The following is a 22,442-nucleotide window of genomic DNA, read 5'->3' as shown; positions in this document are numbered from 1 at the left end:
TTGATGAATGCCTGAGGAGAAGGGTGCTGTATTGACCGAGGTATCCAGGAACCCTGACGGACCTGCATTAGTGATGAATGGGCGAGTCCAGATGCAGAATACTTGAGCAGTTCTTCTCCAATTTAATCCACTGCATTGAATATGTGCAGGTGCCGCCTGTAAAAGTAAGATGCATGGACCTGTCACAATCCGCCATCTAGCGTGGCAAAAACAGAGGAACACAGGCAGATGCTGTGTAGTGATGAAAAAGATATACTTCACTCTAACCCTTCTGCCTTTCTGTCATAGCGTAATGTAGGCAAAATATGAAGACGAATACTGTTTAAGATCTATTTCCATGCCACAACTAAGAGCGTCTTGGGCACTTTGGGCTCTTTTAAAAGTAAGCTTCCTTAAACACACTTTTCATTCACAAGTTTAGTGGTTCGTGGGTGGGTCGTGTACAGTCAGCAGATTGTTATGCAAAGAAACCTCTTCAGGGTGATACAAGAGCCACTGCGAAATTATCCCGCTTATTATGTGGCTACTTGTCACATAAGTAGCAAATTGAACACAAAATAGTAATTTGACATATTTTATTACCTCAAGATTACGTGCAGTACCTGCTTTAGACCGCTAGATATTGTGATTGAAGAATCAGAATTGAGTGTTAAATATAACTGAATGATGCATGGTTTTGCACTAAGCTTGAAAGATTCACTAAGTTTGAGTGAAAGGACTGCCAGTGGCAGGTAAACGTATAGACGATGAATCTACTTCAAACGTCACAACTGCCAAAACAATGTGTCTACACTACATGCGAGCGGTGCGACAAACTTCTCACCCTCTGATTCACCAGTACAGTACATCACAGTGGGTGATGAAGAGAGACCACAGTGTGTTGTGTGCCTCAAAACATTAGCTTCAGACAGTAAGAAGCCGGACAACGCAAGTCTTCACATCACAAACACAAAGAGGAGTCCGTTGACGTTGAGAAGTTGTAGTATCTACTGTATTAATTACGATGTTTCAAATATATCCTATAGATTGTTGCAAGCAAGGTCATGTCTGAGACTGTCTTTATGTGGGTGCATGTAGGTGGGAGCTTGATAGTTTGGATAGCCAGACCTTCAGACTGACAGCAGAAGGTCTGGACTCCATTGCAGCTTTCATTGGCCAAGAAGTGCCCAAAGTCGATAAAACACTCAATTACTCTCTGATACTTCAGACCGAGGGTAAATGTAAATGAACGGGCAATTTGTTTTTGTCCAATTTGTTCAAAGTCTCAGATGGTGACACATATTCGAAAAGGTTTGTCCATAACCTGTGATTTCTAACGTTCCCTCTACCCTCACGGTCACACAACATCACATCCGTTCTACGGCACCCGTCACAAACGGTCCTGCGTGTAGAATCATTCCGACAGGTAGCTCTCAGTACGCCACGCTCGCTTTGTCATGGCTCTCTTCGAAAACGTACAGGCCTTGAGTCCTGTTGACAGGTTCAACAGTTTGAACCCGACCATCTTGGCTCGAAAATGTCTGGACTGCTGCGGTTACACAGCTTTGTTGACTCGAAGCAACAAAAGAAAATGACTTTAACACAACAGCTCTGGTTATTCTCCCAACGCTCCGCTGCTCAAGCTCAAGGCGTCTGTTTTCGATGATAATTAACCTCACTGCACAGAGACAGTTTGAGACATTATTCAGCTCTGCCACAATTACTATGAATAATGAACACACTCCGTCCAGCCTCTGAAACACTCCTGCACACTGGTACCCTGATGCCCAACACAATGCCCCTTTCATCCATCTCAGCAAATTTTTTGAGATGTTCTATCAAACAGCACAATCAATGTTCTTTTCTTTCTTGTTAATATGCAAACGTAACTGGGAGCATGTGCTTTGAACATTAACTACAAATTAATGGTGTCAAATTTTATAAATTGCCATTATTATAAGCCATTTACATGTATTTGCATTTTATTTTGATCATAATCATGAAAAGCTTGGTCTGTCTTGTGATTTTTGTTTTACGTTGTATACTGAGTGTCTCCGTTTCAAACTCTAGTGTGCTGCCCTAGGTGTCTACCATCTACATAGGCAGCTATTGTAAACCTATTGCAAATTAAAAAAAAAAATCTTTAAAAAGTGAATTTAAAAACTTAAATGTTTGTTGCCCTCCTCATAGTAATAATCTCAGCATGTTGTTAGTCTTTAACGGTGTGTGTGTGTGTGTGTGTGTGTGTGTGTGTGTGTGTGTGTGTGTGTGTGTGTATATAGATAGATAGATAGATAGATAGATAGATAGATAGATAGATAGATAGATAGATAGAACACCTTGTAATAATCTGTAACTGGCACAAAATACAGTATATAAACAAAGTTTTAATTAAATGAAACCATTTTCTAGTTACTTTTTAAAGATGCTTGTCTGTACTAAATTAAAAAGTCATTTTTAAAATCAACATTTCCCTCAATTCATTTTCAATGTATTATAAGATTGAGTGTATGTCAAGAATGTCAATACATTTACATAACATTTATGCATTTTACAAATGCTTTTATCCAAACCTACTTACAGTTCATGTTTAACGTATACATGCTATTAGTATGTATGTATTTCCTTGGAATTCATGACCTTGGCAGCTCTACTGTCATGTTCTACTAGTTGAACTACAGAAATGCTAAGACATGACAAGTTTTGAGACTTCAATATATGTTTGTGAAGTGTGATGTTTAGCGGGATTGTGTTGTTTGCCAGTATGTAGAAAGCCTCAGTCATAGTCAGCAACAGGAGGCGAACTGGAGCAGGGTGCCAAACACATCATCAGCCAACAGCCTGACAGATGGAGCAGTTAGTCCTCCCATTCTGCTGACCTTTGACCTAATCCTATCTCCCTTTCTTCCCCTCTCCCTGCTGCCCCCAAGACCGCCCAAGAGGACATCTGAAGGTTACCAGGCTTGTCAACCCTGCTCCTTTGAAATTGAATTATGTAAACAAACAAAAATAAAACCCCAGCCTCTCCGTCTGCCTGCTTCACATTATAAAGCCTTTTGGAGGAAGAGATAATCTCATTTAAAGCAAGTTAAAACTGCATTACAGTAGTAAACAAACATATGAGAAAAGACACATTTTGTCCCTGCAGTGTAGGAGAAGCTAAGAGACATTAAAGACATTTATAATATTACAAAAGATTTCTGTTTCAAATAAATGCTTTCCGTTAATCAAATAACCCTGAAAAAAATGTATCACAGTTCCTGCAAACATTTTAAGCAGCACAACTGTTAACTATCAACACTGATAACAATAAGAAATGTTTCTGAGAAGCAAATCAGCATATTATACTGATTCTGAAGGATCAGGTGACAGTGAAGTAATGATGCTGAACTTTTAGCTTTGCCATCACAGGAATAAATGACATTTTAAAATATATTCAAATAGAAAAAAAGTTATTTTAAATTGTAATAGTATTTTACAATATTACTGTTTTTGTTGTATTTTTACTGTAAATAAATTCAGCATAAAAGACATCTGTCAAAACTTTAAAAAAAATATTATTGACCCCAACATTTTGAATGGTAGAGTGCAAATGAGTGAATAGAGGGAGTGTTCACTTACAATGCACAATACAATGTGACAAAAACCAGCAACGTAGCATTACACCAATACAAAAAGTAGCTTGTTACCATTTTGAAAAGCTACTGTCTTCCTATATACTGAAACCTGTAGTAAAGTTTGTTTCTTTCAGTTAGTTATTCCCCTGTCTCGCACATTTCCTTGACAAATGAGATGACAGACATCTGATTAGCATTCAGCGGATGAGAAAGGACAAACGAGATAGAGAATGAGGGTTTGGGTTAAGGGTTGGTTTGTTGTCCCTCATAGCTGTCGTCCTGATATTTTGAGCACCACAATCAATGTTATTATCAGTTTTCAGTCAGAGTCTGATCATTGGTGTCACTCACCATCCGAACGCTTCGTATGTCACAGACCAAATAATGGGAACGTCTGTAATAACAAAAGATAATATCTGATCTGAATGCTGTTGACAGAGGATATGAGAGTGTGGATATTAATCTGCTCGCAATATCACATGAACTGTTATCACACTTGTCTGTCTTTTTCCCTTCAAATATTTTCTTATGTGAGTCTCGTGGTTTGTTTGGGAGGGACATTAAATCATACGGTACGGCTCGACTGTTCAGTAAAGTTTCTCTTTCATGCGATATTCAGTTCAAATGAGAAAATTTTACATTTCTCTTCACCACTTTTTGGCCTCTGCCAACCACAACAAACAAAAAAATGTGCAGTCAGTTATCCTAATGTGGCTAGCGGCCACTCACCTGCTTTTTAGAAAATCAGTCACGACTACCAGGTGAATATACATTATCTAATTAATATTTATGAGCCAAGCTCCCTTTTCAGATTGTTCCTTCGCCTATAAACTTTACTAAATGGATATTGAAATTACCGCCCATCTGCTGGACTGTAACGTAACCACATGGCATAATAAATCACTTCCAAGTAATTTTCCTTAATGCAGAGAATATATTTGGAAGTGCAACAGGGTTGTCTTTCTCTCATGCTGTATAACATGCTCTAGTACCAGGGTTAATTGACCAATGGCGTGCTGTCAAAACACATTAGTTTGGGTTGCCAGTGTGTGCTGTATTACACCGATGGATCATTTTCCCTCCGCTTGGCCCCGTGCGCTCACTAGCGCTCGCAATCATGACGCACTCTCAATCAAATCACGCCTGTTAAGACATCGAGTTTCTCATTCCGATTTGGCGTGTTAACAAGTGTAAGAGTGGGTAACTCGCCCCGCGGCATGCCGCCTGGGGATAGATCATGTTACTGTTAGCTTCGCGTTAACAGGCAACACAACCTCGCTGGTCAGAGATGCTCACATTACATTCTGATCAGACAAACAGCGGGATAATGAGCCTCGGGCTGCCCAAAGAGAATCCCAGCATGGTGCCACTACTGCTGATGACCAGTTTACTTTTAGGGTTGTAATCTGTAATTGAGAGCTGGACTAATTATTAATGTAATGTTTGTATTGCTAATAGGATGAATGTCATCATTACTACCCTACATGTCCACCCTACATTTCACACTATAGTCAAAAAGGGTAAAAAAAGTGGAGAAAAATAATATATAGAGAACTAGTCCTTTTTTAGGACTATTTAGTTTGTTTTTTCAGGCCAAATATGAAATGGAAATGTTCTTGAGAGGTTTCATGATATTCACCCTGTAGCTTTGCATAAGGACTATTTAGTGTTTTTTTTTTTTTTTTTGTAACACTTTACAATAAGGTTCGTTAGTTAACTACATTAGTTAAAATGAACTACTAATGAACTGCACGTATACAGCATTTATTAATCTTTGTTAATGTTAATTTCAACATTTTCTAATACTTGATTAAAATCTTGTTAACATTAGTTAATGCAATGTGAACTAACAATGAACAGCTGTATTTTTATTAACTAACGTTAATAAAGATGAATAAATATGGTAACAAATGGATTACTCATGGTTAGTTCATGTTAGTTAATACATTAATGTTAACTAATGAACCTTATTGAAAAGTTTTACCTTTTTTTTTTTTCTTTTTTTTTTTTTTTCAGGTCAAATATTAAATGAAAATGTTCTTGGGAGTTTTCGTGAGATTCACCCTGTAGCTTTGCATAAGTAATGTCTTGTTTTATGTGGGTGTTGTGAAAATTACTAATAGTTCTGATGTTGTTATGTGCCATAGTTATAATGCGGTAGCCCATCTATCGCAGTCCTGCACTGCAAAAATGCGATAAGATTCTTCTGTAAATCTATGATGCCAATCTCAGAGTCATTATTGTGTCGACTCCCTGGCATGGCTTCCTAAAGCAGCTTGGTGAGATTTTTGTGTGAGCCCAGTTTGATAAGTCTGATGCTGTATTCTTTTGTCACAGAAAAGGTGGAGAGCGAATGAGTGCACTCAAGATCTTATTCACATACCCAATTGGATAAGGTCGGGTCGGAAGGACTCTTGGCGTCCTTGAAAGCAGTAGCGAGATGGCAGACTTTCTTTGGCATCCACCTCCAGTCGTGGCATTGTTCTAAGCTGTATTTGGTTTGGATTGTGCACCACAGCGGTGCTGAATTGGAATAATGTTCCTCTCTGATTGGCTGTGCAGTCACAGAGTCCAGCTATAAAACCTCATTTTGTGCTCCCTGTTGAGAGTTTGTGTGTGCATGTGCACGGCGGAACGAAAGATAGCTGCTGGAAGTTGAAGAGCACATGCCTGCTCTGCAATCCCAAAGGACAATAGACACTTACACAATTGAGTTAATTAGAAAATGTTTCTATTGCTTTCTGGGTCTCGGGTTCTTTTAATTAAGAAACACAAAAGTGTCTTTCAGAATAGGACATTTGCTTGATGAAGAAGATAAGCACTCTGGTTTATTGCATTGGGCGGCGAAACATTAGACTTATTTGCATCTATTAGTGCTCAACCAATGCAATTTCACTTCTAAACAACTAAGCTTGATATGAGAAGTATTTTATTTTTAAATTTTTTTCTCTATCATGATAAAAGTAATCTAATTGCTACAGCAGACTGTGTGATTAAAAATACAGCTAATGTACTCATAGCAGTCAATTTACTCAAACTCAAGCTGTGCTTGTTGTATTAAACATAATTTTTTCATAAGCTTTCATTATAAAAGTGTCAGAATTGCTCAGTGTCTGCTGTAGCACTAAATGGTTCTCATCATCGACCTTTACAGACCTTTAATATGTGCTTTCCGCTGTCATGTGAGATTCTGTCCTTTTGCAGTATCCTGTGGCACTTGGAACCAAGAGGTTTTTAATCTTATTTTCATAGTATCCTCTTCTAGATAATCAAAATTTTCAGTTACATATGAATCATGTTTAATTGTATGATTATAAAATTTAGCATGAGTATAAAATATTTTTACTGTATCCACCATATTTTTTGAACATAAGAGCTGGCACAGCCATTTGTAAATTGAATGGCTTCCGGTGTCATCCGCTTCTAGTTATTTTAGCTGTGCAAATCAGCTCAATATGCTTTTTGATACTGCAAACTGGGACTGTATTTCTTATAATATTATTGTAATTTATAATCGTATACTGGTTTGTAGTGCAAATATGTTTACTGCTTACTGCACTTTTTTATTCTTCAAGTTAATACCTATAGTTAATACTGAATCAAAATCTTGCACATTTACATAAAAAAGCTTACTTGGGTTGCAAAATAAGGTGAATATAATTCAGCAATATTGTCATATACATAGTTAAAGGTACACAAAATAATATCTAATTATCTAAGTCAGAATTTCAAATTTTCAAACTTCAACAAACAAAATTTACTGTGTACATTCTTTCAGTCAATAGAATCTCTTTGAGGGAACTTTATATTTCTTTGACTCATATAAATGTCATTAGTGTAAGTGTAAACCAAAAGATGAGGCAAATGGGTGGTGATTAAGAGGGGGAGAAGAACATTAATATATTCTCCTCAATGCATGTTTAACCAATAGTACCAAGATTGTACATTAGGATACGTTAAGTTCACCACCATTCATTTCAGTTTATAAGCTGTCAGATGAGACCAAACAAGGCATAGTTACATATTAGAACACACTAGTAAATAAACAGAATGTAGTTGAAAGCATATGTCCTGTGAAGCAAATGGTACAGACGTGTCATTGAGGTCCAAACGACTCTGTCTCTCCCGACAGAACCATCCTGTACCTGGAGTGTCCCAACAGTCCTCAATCAGCATACTGATTAAATCCCTTGCACTAGATAGGTATTAGCATACTGTGATGATGAAAGCCATTGTGCCACGTTTAATTCACATATAAAAGGATTTCTGAAGTGTAGGGCAGTAAAGAGTTCTACCCATATTCGCTCAGCTCTACAGTAGCTTAAAAGTGAAAGTTTTTTTATTAATTGTGTACATCTCGACATTGTGTTACATTATGCACACTTATCTTTGCAAAATCTGTGACTTGTGGACTGACAGATTTCCCAAGTTGAAAGTTTAGTTTCACACAACATTCAATAGGAGACTGAATGAAACGCAGCAATATAATCTTCCATGAGACCGCTGTCGAGACACGTTTAATAATGATAGTTCTCCAAGAGAACTGATGAGCACTGGCTGGTCTGAACTCAGGACGGTTCAATCCTTTGTGCAGCTTGAGTCCCATGTGGCAGGGGTTGTGCTAGAGGAGGCATAGAAATGAAAGGGGCTCTTTATTCCCCTAGTGGGCTGATATTCAGGCTAGTGGTGGAGAAAAGAGTGTGGGCCGGAGAGCAGGTTATAACAGGTATGAATCAGGGGTCTGATGCTAGACAAGCATGGGTCTGATGCTAGATAGGATCAATTATGGTCTAAGCCACAAGCTTTTAAAGAAAATGGGGAGTGGCCTTTAAGATGGCTGACACGTTCTCCTCTGTTTGAAAAGGGTTGAAATGACAGGGCTTTGGAAAAAGCTTTTTGAAAGCCTGATGAGAGTTTTTGTTGTGTGTGTTTTTTCTTTTTTTTTCTTCATATGGTCTTTTTTTTTTTTTTTTTAGTTTCACACCATGCCAAAATATTATGTTAAATGAGCTAAACACATTTACTCAGCTGTTCGAGATATTGAACCAGTCAATGCTTTTAAAGTAGTAATATTTTGGTGCATCTGAAATAAGTGTGCTAAAGCATTTGAGAGAAACACACTAGGGATCCCAGTTATTTGCTTTTAATTTTGAATGAACCATCTGGGAAGGTACCAGATGTCTGTCCATAAGTTAAAACCAATTTGTTTTTTGTTTTGTTTTGTTTTGTCTTGTTTTGTTATCATAAATGAATATACTGAAGAAGTCCACTGAAGGGTATTATGCTAGGAAGGAAAGACAAAGGAAAAAAGTGGAGGATTGTCACCTCCATTACCCCACAGCGAAGTCGAGGCCGTGGGCTGATGATCCCAAAGTTACTTTAGACTATCACTCACTGTTTTTCCTCAGAGGAGAGTGCTTATCGATTTTGTCAACAGCCAATTGATTTTTCTTTCTCTCTCTCTCTCTCGCACTCTTTATCTTCCCTGTTTTCTCTCCCTTTGGACCTGGCTTTGGGAAATGTGTCCTGTGGTAGCAAGTCTAACCCTCCTAGGAGACAGAGATGCAGCCTTCTGTTTCTCTACTGCCAAATCAAATAGAAAGTCTTCACACCACGACAAAAGATGTTTCAAATTGAGGACGTTTAAGAAAAAGAAAAAAAAAAAGCTGTCAGGATATTGGACATGTTCTAAATGCCAACTGTTCTGGCTGGAATTTCATTTGAAATATAAAATGGATTAATCTTATGAAAAACAGATTACATTTTACCCAATATTACAAAGAAAAAAGAAATACGTCAAATCAATTCAATTATATCTCTTATTAAAATAATAATAAATGATATTATATGAAGCCTGTTTTAGATATCCACTATGATTTGATTGTGACATTAATTTTAGGGCAGTTAAGCACATCCAACCCCATAATTTCCATGAGAATAGATAATAAAAAAATCTTTCTTTCTTTCAATTTTGAGGTGAAATATGACCTTGACCGGTTTCTTGAGATGTGCCATATCATGTTTGAGTGCTTGCATGTTTCCCAAATTATGCATACAAGATGTCATTTGTTCACTGGAGCCTAGCATTATTTATACAGTCCTTGACTCTGCATTGTCCCAGAGCAAATCAAGCACATTCAAATCTGGAGTGGAAAAATCATCGTCTTTTCTGAAGAAATCTGCTTCCCTGAAAGTTGCCATTTGGTTGCCAGGTGTTTGATGTGTTGTGTGCAAAAGACGTAATTACTGTACGAGTCTCTGAATGCAGGATTCTTCTACCACATCTGTCTACCAATTATTCCCAGCAAATGTCGGTTTGGGGAGGAACCTTCTATTGAGTCTAGGAAACTGACATTCTTGTATCTGGTGCTCGTGCTCTGTTGACGCATGCAGTTTTAGCCCTGCTGTATAGAGGCGTCGCTCTTTCTCTTGGCAGGAGGCTGTTAATCTTGTCGAAAAGCTGAGAAGCTCGATTGTCCTCCCCTGACAGCGCTCGCTGGAGTTCGGAGCTGTGTTTATAAAGTCATGACCAGAAGAGGAAATACTATTTTAGGTTACAACACTATGCTGTATGGATGTAAATTGCTCACAAATATTTTTATAGCACTTATATTTTTTACGTTTTTAGTGCAACTTGGTCAGTGTCATACATTTTTGTTCATTAAGTCCAAATCTTATTAAACATATTTAGAATATTTTTGTTCCGTTTATTTAGTTCCATGCTGTCCTTGACAATCAAATAAATCCTGTGCTGAGGGTGATTGCTTTAAGAATGTCAAGCTCAAAATGTCTTCCAAGAGTGATCAAATGGCAAGTTGTGAATGCCAACAGCTCCTGTTTTCAGCTAAATTGGCTGATTACTCTCACTAGAGCGTTGCAACATCTCTGTCTGAGCGAAGATCGTTAATCCCGTGTGACCGGCAGACATGAAGTTCTCTTGCAATTGATCAAAGAGTGTCAACCAACACACTGAAACTTTTCCCTTCTAGCCTGTTCCGTTTCTTTGTTGCTCTGGGATGATATCGAACCGTAAAGCAACATGGCTATTTGGAACTACGTCAGATCAGTCCGGTCACAGAACAGCTATTTTCAGTCATGCTAGTGCAGCTTTTATTTACATAAATGGGGAAAGTTTAATAGAGAAATAGTTCACCTCAAATTTAAAAATGATTGTCTTTAGAAACCCATATGGCTTTTCTGTGTAACAGAAAATGAGAAACTTAATAGAATGTCCTGGCTGCTCTTTTCCATACAGTGAATATAATATTTTAAACTCAGATTTGAATAACAACTTCAATTTTGGTCTGTTCCTACAAAAACAAGCTATTGTATAGCTCCAGAAGATTTGAAATGTAGTGAATGTGGATGTTTTCTCTGTGTTTTTGTCTGCACAGTGCCATCATGGGCCATCGTCGCCATCGCATTTGTTGCTGTTGTACTAGTTGTTTCCTGCTGCTTCTGCATCTGCAAAAAGTGGATATTCAAGAAGAAGAACAAGAAAAAGGGCAAAGACAAGGGCAAGAATGCCATCAACATGAAGGACGTCACAGACGGTGTCAAAACCGAGGTAAAAACAATTTGTCACTATTTTTGGATTAGCCTTATTCTTTAGTGGTCAGCAGTTGCATGAAATAATTATTATTTTATTAATGTACAATGCTATTTAAGAATATTCATAAGACAACTCAATCTAGATCGAGTCATCTGTTGATGATGTTGTTTCACAGCTGAATTTAATTGCAGGACTGCAAACCTGGGCATGTTAACGGTTCATTAAAGTATTGAGTTTTCCTTGCATTTAACTTAATTCACAGTCTTTGTAGTGCTGCATATGGTTAACTGTGCTATGAAGTGGTATCAACCCAGAGAAATGACAGTAGATAAGGAAAAAAATAGGAGAAAGAACATTAATGCAGCTCGCTTTTTCCCACACACAAATTATATGGAACACTTTAACCCTAGTTAGCATGTTAATTGTATTAGCAAGCTCGCAATAGTACACTTCTAACAGAATAATTGACAAAGTCAGCTTAATTCACGGTGTAAGGACACTGGCTTTGAGACCATGCCAAGACCACTCAGATCCCAAATTAGAGACATTGATTTTCGAGCACAAAGCACAGTGAAGAGGAACAGACACAGATAATTAACAACACTCTTTAAAAACCCAGTGTGCCATTCCAGAATGTCACAGTTTATCAGCGTCAAACCAAATGCGAACACTTGTTGGTTAAAAGCAGATATACAATAGCTGCTATATGATGTTTACAAACCCACATTGTGTATTAGTACATTCAAAATGGGTGTTTCAAAAAAATAACTGCAGTCATTGAAATACATATATAGTAATCAATATTTTAAAACACAACCCTGCTGAATAAAACAACTTAAACCAGCCTAAGGTGGTTAGGCTTGTCTCTTTGATGGTTTTAGAGGGAGTTTGGAAGACCATCTTAGACAGGTTAGACAACCAGCTAAGACAAAACAAACCCACTTAAGCTGATTTAACCTGTTGTTTTTAGCAGGGAAACACCAATATATAGTTTCTAATACCTGTGCTAATTGGCTAAATATGAATGGTCAATGAATCTTCACTCTTATTTAACCAATTAGCACAGGTATTTGAATGATACACACTAATCCATAGCAGTATGGCAGAGTACAATGTCCTGCACAACATACATCTTTTATTGCCAGCAGAAGGAGCTTTGAGCTTCTCAGCAGTCATTTCTCCTGGTGTGCCCAGAATCATGTGGTCACCTTTGTGTGTGGTTGTTTTAATTTGTGTCTCTTCCTTCCATGTCCTCCTTATCTATGTTTTGTCTGATGACTTTACGGGATTGCCACTGGCGGTAGGTTCCCAATTGCTGTTGGATCTTCTATAGCCTGCTGTAATGACTTTTAATAGCCTCTTGATAACAGGTTTACTCTAGTAGAGTAACATATATGTAACTATGCACACAGTACATGTATATCTACAATATATATGTGTGTAAGTCTACATATACACATATATATGAAGAGAAAAAATGCACTTGGGTACGCTTCAGCAAGGTTGAACCACATTGATTTCTCATTGTAAACATGCTTCTCATTTGATGTCCAAAAAAGCAACTGGAAATTGCTTGAGTGAAATTACCAATTAAAAAAAAAAGTGAAATGGCTGAGAGAACTGTCAAAGTACGGATTGCTAAACTGCTAGTGATCCGTTCGGCTTGTTTGACTGCCCTTGGCCAAATTATCAGTACTCATCTGGTCCACTTGAACCTAAAATTGAAAAATGTCCTGAAGGAGAACAGCACCCACCTCATTAGCAGGACAAATTTGTTCAAGAAGCAATTTTCAGACACGATGACCAGACTGATCTTTAATTGGCTGACATGTTTTTGAAACATCATCTTTGCCAGTCAGATGGAAAGGGTATCAATAAAGGACACTCACAGCTGCAAAAATACCAACTAGTGTTAATCATTTTACAGTTCCAAAAATAATAATTTAAGGGGATAAAATATTTCTTCATTTACTTACCTTCATGTTGTTCAAAAGCTGTCTGACTTCCTTTTTTACCCTGGAACTGAAAAGGAGATGTTTAGCAGAATGTCCTAGCTGCTGTTTTCCCTTCAATGGAAGTGAATGGTGACCACATAATATGTCAAGCAAGATTTTTGCTGTTTTTTGTTGTTGTTGTTGTTTTTTTTTGTTGCTTTTTTGGCTAACTAGCTTTTAATCCCTATACGCTTTAATTATACGGAAAAGAACATGTCACATGTCCTGCTAAACTTCTCCTTTTGTGTTCTGCTTTCATATGGGTTTGGAGCAACAAATGAGGGAGAATAAATTATTTCTGAATGAGCTATGCCTTTAAATTTAACAAGCACCTCGAAAAGCTTGTTGAATTGAAGCGCACAAGTGCTTGTGAGACTAGTCTGGTCCTCAGAAGGAGATAAGACAGTAAAGAAATCAATTTTGTTCAGCCTTCTGCTTTCACACTTGTAACCCAACAACTAATAAGACAGGCCCTGTACACAATATGATCCCTCCCACCAACACCTTCTGCTGGCATGATGCTTACAGCTTCCATGAGCGTGGTGGTTATCACCAATAACTAAGGGTCATGACAACGCCACTGTGTGTTGAAGATCACGTCACAGAGAATGAGGGTCACTATACGAGCACTCTTCTTGAGAACGTGAATGCCCTGCATGCTTTACCGATGAGCAAAAGTGCCCTTTCAGAAGGCAACTATTTCACAGTGAATGAACTGAGAGCTGAGTTTGCCTCAACAATCGCATGCTTTCCAGCGACAACAAAGCTCACTCGACTTTCCCTTAACACAGCGTCTTAGACTCAGGCTAGCTAGGGAGCTACTGCCACACCATCCACAACATTTCCCCACTGATTTGTTGATGCCAGAGATTGTTCTGCCTGAAATAACATAAAGGTCAATGAATTGTACAATGTATTTCTTAAGAACATCTGTCTGCTCATCTTGCTTAGGGTTGGGCGGTATGACAGAGTCATTTTGTATCAAAGTATCGGTATACACGATATACATTTTTTTTTTTTTTTTTTTTTTTGCCTTTTTTTAATATTACATAACCATCAATGTTTTTCAATAATTGTGCATTGTAGTATGGATGCATAATGAATTAATTATTAAGAAGATTGCAATTAATTAGAAGATTAAATGTATATAAGATTATTAATAACAAATAAATTGTTAGTCTGGAATCTATGCAGAAACAACTTTTCATAATCTGTCAAGTGAACATAACTGTGCCATAATATAATATACACAAACTCAGTATTATATTTCTCAATGTACATACAAATTCAAGCACAATATACTAATATTTAATATAACATTAATGATAATAATAATAATTAATAATGCAATAAGCCACTTTATGGACTTAATCTTTCATGTTAAAGGGACAAATGCCCTCCAGTCCTCCATGAAGAGTCTGAAGGGTAAAACGTCATAAACATGATTGGATGAGCCAAGTTCGAAGCCATTGTAAAATAGCGATATACAGTACTATATGCGTTGTCGATATATTTTCATACCCCCCAGCCCTAGCCTTGCCCCTCCCACCAACCTAAACTGCTTGCACTCATTCATCTTCTTGCAACTCTTTCCACGACTTTCCATAGGAGAGAAAGGGGTTCACAGCCCAAGTCTAGTGCATCACTGAGCATGTCATGGTCTTAATTGCTGTGGTGTTTTAGTGCTTGCTCCCCCCCTACTAGAGGTGCGGTTGAAGAGCAGGCTGGTCCAGGGCTGGCCCGGCGCTCTGGCGAGGGCAATCGGGCTGCGCCAGCGTTGGGCCGACAGGACTGACTGTTAGTGGGTGTCTCCTTCAGGCCTTGAAGGATGAGGATGATGCAGAAACAGGGCTGACGGATACAGAGAAAGAGGCAGAGCCTAAGGAAGAAGAGAAACTTGGCAAATTACAGTACTCCATGGATTACAATTTCACAGAGAATACGGTAAGGGGCCGTCTCCGAATCATCGTCACTGTGTGTGGTGTTTAGTGAGGTCTTCTTCGTAAGTACAGCGTGTTTGTCCGTCAAAATGTAGCCAGCTCCATTCAAATAATGCCCATTCCTCTAAGGTTATTCAGTGTCACTCTAACATAATTGAATACTCACTATAAGGTGTGTGTTTGAAAAAATACACACTGAAAACACAAAGATAGAGTGAACTTTCGACAATATGAATCACTTTTCAGAGTCATTTTTATAGCTGTGCTCTATTATTAAGTGCTATCTCTGAAAGCCAGAGGAATTCAGACTTAGCACTTAAGAAATAATGCCCATCATCCTGTAAACTCACCAAATGCTGTGAATGTCAAGGGCACATCACAGCAGTTAGATTTGTGTTTGAATCGGCTTTCTTCCACACTGACTGAATGAGGGTGCTGGCTTGTCTTCAACTCTGAGGCTAAGCCGAAATTCACTGGGCGCCTCTTACAGGCTGTTGAGCTTGAAAGCTAAGTGACTTCCAGAATGAATGCGCTTCCTTTTGTCAGATCCTGGCTGACAGATAATTGAAGCTGTGCATATAGTCTTACACAGAGACCGAGCAGAAAAAAGCTACAAACATGAAAGAGCCAGATTATCCACCATCACATACTCACAAATTACAGCTTTTCATTGTATGGTGTCAATGTAGTGGTGAAATGACTAAATGACTAAATGACTGCAAATGACTGGTAATGCATTCATTTTATGGCATAACAGTTTTAAGAACAAGAATGACATGTTTAAGATACTATATTTGTTGTATTCTTTTGGCATATAACAAAAATATTACAAATAGCTGGTAAATTCTACTAAAGCCTTCATATGAGGGATAAGAATATGAGTATAAAATGTAGCATGCACACAAAGGAGCAAATTCACTAAACAAGTGCAGAAGATGCAGAGAAATCCACATCAGCCTGACCCAGATTCAACCCATAGACCCACACACTCCACTAGACAGACGCACTTGCATGTATCTCCACCCTCCATGCCAGCAGGAAATCTGCGTGCTTCTTTCCTGTCTGGCTTTAAACCAAGCCGAGTATCGCTTCAGGCAGACTCGGAGGTCTGGGAGATTTTTCTGCAACTCTTGCCCTTTCCAAAGGGGAAAGGTTCCAGGGAGCTCAACTAAACTCTGGGTTTGTTTAAAGGTAATCTGAACCTTTAGCCAGAGAGTAAACATAAAAATGACAAAATATGGCAGTCACAAAAGCCACACAACACAATATCTCAGAATTCAGGGCGGCTCCTTGGGGAGATGGAGAGACAGGGTGCAGATAGGGGTGATGTTGCTAATGAGGATAGAAAGCGAGATGTGGATTGAACTGTGAATACATACACGTTCACTGAGGTGAATCATTGCCATCACGGCCTGTTTTCTATTGAATATCAGGTATTTTAAGGACAGAAACCCCTCACTGTTTGTGCCAAATAACAAACTTTTTTCTTTGAAAACCATTAATTTAAGATGACAGCTCACAGCCTTCAGATGAGAGATTGTGTGTACTGAACCCACTGAGTTGAAGTCATATGGCTGAACCTTCCTCCAGCATGTCCTGCATCAATCTGATTCTTCAAACTGTGTGAAGTTTTCATAGCCTGCAGAGCGATTGAAGGTTATTATGGCCAAAGTCTCATCAGGACAAAATATTCCTTTACCCCCCATCTATGTCCAATCCACCCAGAGACAAATCCACCCTGACTCATACTGCTACAGTTGTATACAATCTCACAGCTATTCAATCTAACTCACAGCTAGGAGCTTCTTACAAAATACTTCTCGTTTAGACTTAGAAGTGTCATCCTTTATCGTGTCGCAAACTTCCAGTGAGACTGACAGTGACGCCACTGAAAGATGCATTGCGAAATGGGGCTAAAGGTGCGGTCACATAAGTATAATTTTGTGAGCACAAATTATACATTGTCTGTTGTCAACAGGTATTGATTGCCCTGGTATTGATTTTTTACATGTTGCATCTGTTAGTCGGTTAATCGATGTATCGATCCATATCAATGTATTTGTTACACCCCTATGCTCTACCAGTTTAGCTACAGGATCTCCTCATTGCAATATGATCAAGTATCTTGAAAAATAAGTGTTACAATTGGCCTATGTTAAAGGTGTTTTCTAGGGTGAACTTGACCTTTACAGATAATTGGAAATTACAAGTTATTTCTTAACTTGATGTTGAGTTTCCCATTGCTAACCTGTCCAAATCTAACTCTGGGGTCAAAAATCCAAGAAATTTTCTGCTGTCAAGTAGTAGGAAATGTTAAATTATGCTGCATCAACATATATTGAAATTTTAACTCTCCAGTCCTCGCAACGTTAATGGTCATATTTCAGCGTGACCAGAAAGGAACTGAAGCGAGCTGTTGGTAAAAAGGAGTTAAAAAGGGCTCTTATTTTGTCAATCACTTTCACCAATGCTCTATGGAGTCAGTGATTATGGGAGCAATGGACATTATTTGTGGAGCATTTTCTACCTTGCAACCAATTCCTTCAAAATAAAGATATTTCTTTTGCTGTTTGTGTCTGTGTTCGAACTGTTTGTGGAGGGTGTTTCTTTCTTGAAGTCAGAACATGTCCTTTTTTTTCATCCAAGATGACAATATGAAGCAATAAAGCTGTCCAGACCTGAAACCCATCACCATTTAATAGCAAAAATCAAACATTACTACAGCCTGACAGGATTTTAAAATCTTTATAGCTCCTTTGTCAAAAGTACAATCACAGGGTTCTCTGATGGCCACCATCTAAACCATCCTTTCTGTGGCAGCACAAGCGGAATGTGAGAGAGAGAGAGAGAGATCTTTGCCTGAGTGCCTGTGTAGACATGAAGAGGGGGGGGGGGGGGGGGGTTTATGGGAAGCTGATGGGAACTTGATTGACTGACTCTAGGACCCATGAGGGTATGCAGGGGATATGGTGACTGGCAGGTCAATCAGGACCTCAGCCCAGCCAGCCGGCCTATCAATTATCAGAGCTGATGGGGAGATAGGATCAGGAGGCCCACGCTTGACATGGCCTGACCCCATCACCTCCTTAATGCTGGGACTGTTTAAATAGTAATGCGGGCCAGGCCTGAAGTACACACCTCAGCATCATAGCTATAACTGACCTCTCGGTGGCGTTTCATATTATTAAGCAGATATTCCCAAGGCTCACAAGTTAAAAGAGCAACAACTGTCTTTATATGAATCTGGTCATTACAACATTTGCAATGAACACCAGTACTTTTACGTGACATAACAGAGGTATCTACAGAATGGTGGTGGGATGATGGTTCAGACAAAGACCATGCTCCTCTTCAAGGTCTTAATCATGTTCACTTAAACTTTGACTTTTGACCCCTCGTAGCTCTTAGTGGGGATTATCCAAGCAGCAGAATTACCTGCCATGGATATGGGTGGTACTTCTGACCCCTATGTGAAGGTCTACCTTCTTCCAGACAAGAAGAAGAAATTTGAGACCAAGGTCCACCGGAAGACGCTGAATCCTGTTTTCAATGAGCAATTCACATTTAAGGTAGGTCACAAACACTTAACTTAATCAAACGTTGTTGAATGCTAGCAAGCAATTTTCCATTGGATCTATGTGTTCACATTCTAATCATACAATAGATCAAGTTATTTCTGATTACTTTATCTGGTCTATTAACAAGACATGAGGCATTGGAGTAATTACACGCAAACGTGAGGATGGACTCCAGCAGGTGTCTGTCATCCAGAAAGGAGCATAATTTCTATTTTGAATGTTCAGTAGAGCTTTCTGATTCGTTTTTATGAGACGTCATGCTGCTAGAAAATCATTTTTGTGTAATTACCGCAGTCAGACCTCTAAATTTCTAATAAATTGCTAAGTGAAGTGTTGAATTCTTTAAAAAAAAAATCTATATAACTGAGCCAACCAAAGGGGTAGAGGACTGTTTACCTGTTTTTTCCTCGTTTAGCCTAGCACAATTTCAACTGACATGGTACCTTGAGAATGAGAAATGAACCACACGCCAACATCAAGAGACATGTAATCACAAGTGCCTTCATTATTGAAATGAAGACACTGGAGAGCTGGTGTGTGTGATAGCGTCAAGGACAAAATAGCAACCCTTGGGTCTTATCTCTTTCCCGGCCAATCAAGCAGTTTGTCGCCATGTTGGAACAAGTCCTTCGGGATAATGAGTTTTGTCTGAAAAACAGCTCAATTGGAGGCAATCAAGAATCAAATCTCTCTCTCTCTCTCTCTCTCTCTCCCTCTCTCTCTCTCTCTCTCTCTCTCTCTCTCTCTCTCTCTCTGGCACACCTGCAATTGTCCTATAGTTTCATTCCAACATCTTGGTGGTAGACGGGTAGGTATGCAAGCAATTATTTTCACCGTTTATATCCTACAGGTTCCCTACACTGAGCTTGGAGGTAAAACACTGATGATGACAGTATATGACTTTGACCGCTTCTCCAAACACGACGCCATTGGAGACGTGAAGGTGCCTATGAATAAAGTCGACTTTAGTCATGTGACTGAGGAGTGGAGGGACCTCGTGAGCGCTGAGAAAGAAGAGGTAACACACATGGGTGGAAATAACCTATTCCCTGGTAATGTGATTAAATATTATGTTATGAGTGAATATTACATTTTTATTGCCTGACCTTCTTAAGCGTAGAAATTTTGCCAATTCAGTTGTTCACTACTAGTGATTTTTCCCAGTGACTTAAAATTTGAATCCATACACACAAAATATTAAGTCATATCCATTCACATTGATTTGTTCACTGACTGGTTAAGTTTACATTGTTATACCACTTGGTAGCGACTACTAAGTGACTGCGTCAAAATCTTTTTTGTTTTGTTTTTCTAGACATGTCATCTCAACATGGCAGTCCCCATGTGGAGATCCATTTCGTGTAAAATAATACAACATAATTTGTATTACTTAAATTATAAGTCTTCACAGATTTTAAATGTAGCAATATAAATGTAATACCTTATATATTTATAATAAACATTTTCAAGATTTGGTAAAAAGACTGAAATGTTTAAACAATTATACTCCCAGTGCTTTTCTTTAACACATGCACCAAATAAATTTGAAATGTTCCCAAATGTTAACTCGTATATTTTAAAGGTTGTACACAACAAGAGTAAATATCATTTAGCAGGAGCTGCATGGAAATTCACTTACTGTAAAGGTGCAAGACTTGAGGGCTATCTATCTTCAATGGAAATGTCAGTTAATCAACTGGGCCGTGCCGTTGTTTTATTAATAAAAAAGTGTGACTTTGCAAGCAGTGGTTGGGGAGATTCAATTTTCATGGTAAATGTCATGGAATATAGCATTTAAGCTGTGGTTTCTATGGAAACCTTGTTTTTGTGTCACGGTTCCTTGGTGTAAAGGTTAATTATGATGCTGTCAAAAGCCTGCTTAGGGCAGAGAGTTGAAGGCTATCTACATACGTTGAAGGTTGCTCTTTGAGTTTGTGCTGCTGTAACACTCCATGTCCGATGAGCTAGCAAAGCACTTCAAGCAACGCTTGAGAAAGCTGGAGCGTATTGACTTTTACCAAAGGATCTCTAGAGTGGTGTCCTGAGGATGTCACTTTAAGTGTCAGTAAAAAATAAAATGAAAGTCAACTGCAAAAGACCGTAGCTTTTTGCAATTCCATTCAGTCCAGTCCTCTTTGCTCTTTTTTCCCCCCTACACAATTCCTGGTTTCCTTAAAAAAAATTGTTCCGTGTAAATAATTGGGTGTTTCAGTCAAACAGCAGTCGATTCAACATATTTACCTTGTAGGGTTCATTTAATTAAGCAGTCAAATGTTTTTTTGTTTTGTTCTGATGACCTTTTAATTGACAGAAAATTGATTGTGTGGAAAATGGCATCAGCCAGTCGAAAGTAAAGTGATGTAACCTTTTACCCCTTCCTGTTGTTTTCTATATGTCACATATGTTTGCGCCCATGTTTATGAGAATGGCTCCTGAAATATTAATGGAATGTGTATTGTACATGTAAATGTATTTTCAATGTGTTTACCCCTGCAACTACATTTGTGGAAAATGAATCAGACTGAAAGACTTCAAACGCTGTGCTCCTCATTTCAATTTCTCTTATCAATCATGTTGTGTGAGAGAAAGTCTAAAAGTGTTTGTGTAAAGAGCAATATTTCACGCCTCTTGTTTGCTAGCTAAATTACTTTATTTGAAGATGTTTGGTTCTCGGCTTTTCTTCTTAAGCACTTTTTTTGTTAGAGAATTCAGTCAGTGAATAAATTTGACCTGGTTTTCAGGTTCACAATGATGTCCCTGATTGAACTTTTCTCTACCACTCGCAGCAAGAGAAGCTGGGTGACATCTGTTTCTCTCTGCGGTATGTGCCCACTGCTGGCAAACTGACCGTGGTCGTTCTGGAGGCCAAGAACCTGAAGAAGATGGATGTCGGTGGCCTGTCAGGTGAGTCCAGTTACTGGCTTGTGCCATTATGTGACAGTTTAGGACTGTCTCTCTTGCTGCCAGCTGTCATGATAAACCATACACTGTGAAATCAAAATGGATCCTATTTGTAAAGCCTGACACATGAAATAATAGTCAGAAATTTCATTTTCTCTAACCAAAGACAAAATCTAAAGGGGAAAATTTTTTTGTATCATATTGGATGCATCAGGCTTGCATATAGGATGCATATAGTATTATATAGGAGAATATGGAGCTCGAGGAGAAAAAAAACACCTCAATTTTATTCAGTTAATGTAAATCAATGAGATTTAACAGCATAGCAGACTACTTACACAAAATGCATATATATATATTAGTTGTCATTCTATATCTCAAACTAATAGTACGATGATACTTATTGTGGGGGCAAAACATATAATGCAACATACTTGCGCTATATGTTTTTAACATGATTTAATTAAAACATGATTTATCTAAAAAATTATGTATGGATAATCAAGTAAATCTAAGTTGCTTCAGTCCAGTATGTGTTCATCTTGAAATATTACCAACAATGTAAATGTTATTCTTACGTTTGGACATTTTTGGACACAGCGATACTAAAAGCCCTATTACTTGCTAAAAGAGTATACATTATCAATCAGACTACAGGAAGGCATGTAGTAGATTGTGTACGACAGGCTTTTCAGCAAAGTTTTAATCATGTTGATAATCTAGAGGCCTTAGAAATTTGTGTAACAAATGATATAGTGAGCTTTTCAAGGTAAAGACATGCTGCTGATTTTATAGTGCACATTATCATAAAGACATCAAATGTTTTTCTTAATTGTTCTTTAAAATATAATCACTTTCTTCTTATAAGACCATGCAGAAAA

General features: G+C 38.2%; 1 protein-coding gene across 5 annotated transcripts in view; it reads left to right on the top strand.

The window, feature by feature from the left end:
• Positions 1 to 22,442, top strand: part of syt1a (synaptotagmin Ia) — a 195,585-nt gene that overhangs the window by 164,726 nt on the left and 8,417 nt on the right. For 3 of the 5 annotated variants that reach the window (XM_079868468.1, XM_079868467.1, XM_079868469.1), the window contains 5 exons: positions 10,991 to 11,163; positions 14,970 to 15,086; positions 18,484 to 18,651; positions 19,511 to 19,678; positions 21,447 to 21,564. In XM_079868468.1, the coding sequence (XP_079724594.1) occupies positions 10,991 to 11,163; positions 14,970 to 15,086; positions 18,484 to 18,651; positions 19,511 to 19,678; positions 21,447 to 21,564 (744 nt within the window). Of the gene's footprint in view, positions 1 to 10,990; positions 11,164 to 14,960; positions 15,087 to 18,483; positions 18,652 to 19,510; positions 19,679 to 21,446; positions 21,565 to 22,442 lie in introns of all 5 variants that reach the window. The other 2 variants (XM_079868465.1, XM_079868466.1) reach the window with 1 other exon arrangement.

The sequence above is a fragment of the Squalius cephalus genome (assembly GCF_949319135.1).
Source record: "Squalius cephalus genome assembly, chromosome: 4".
Classification (NCBI taxonomy): Eukaryota; Metazoa; Chordata; class Actinopteri; order Cypriniformes; family Leuciscidae; genus Squalius; species Squalius cephalus.
Note: the sequence above shows the minus strand (reverse complement) of the source record. Positions and strands in the feature narration are given on the sequence as shown.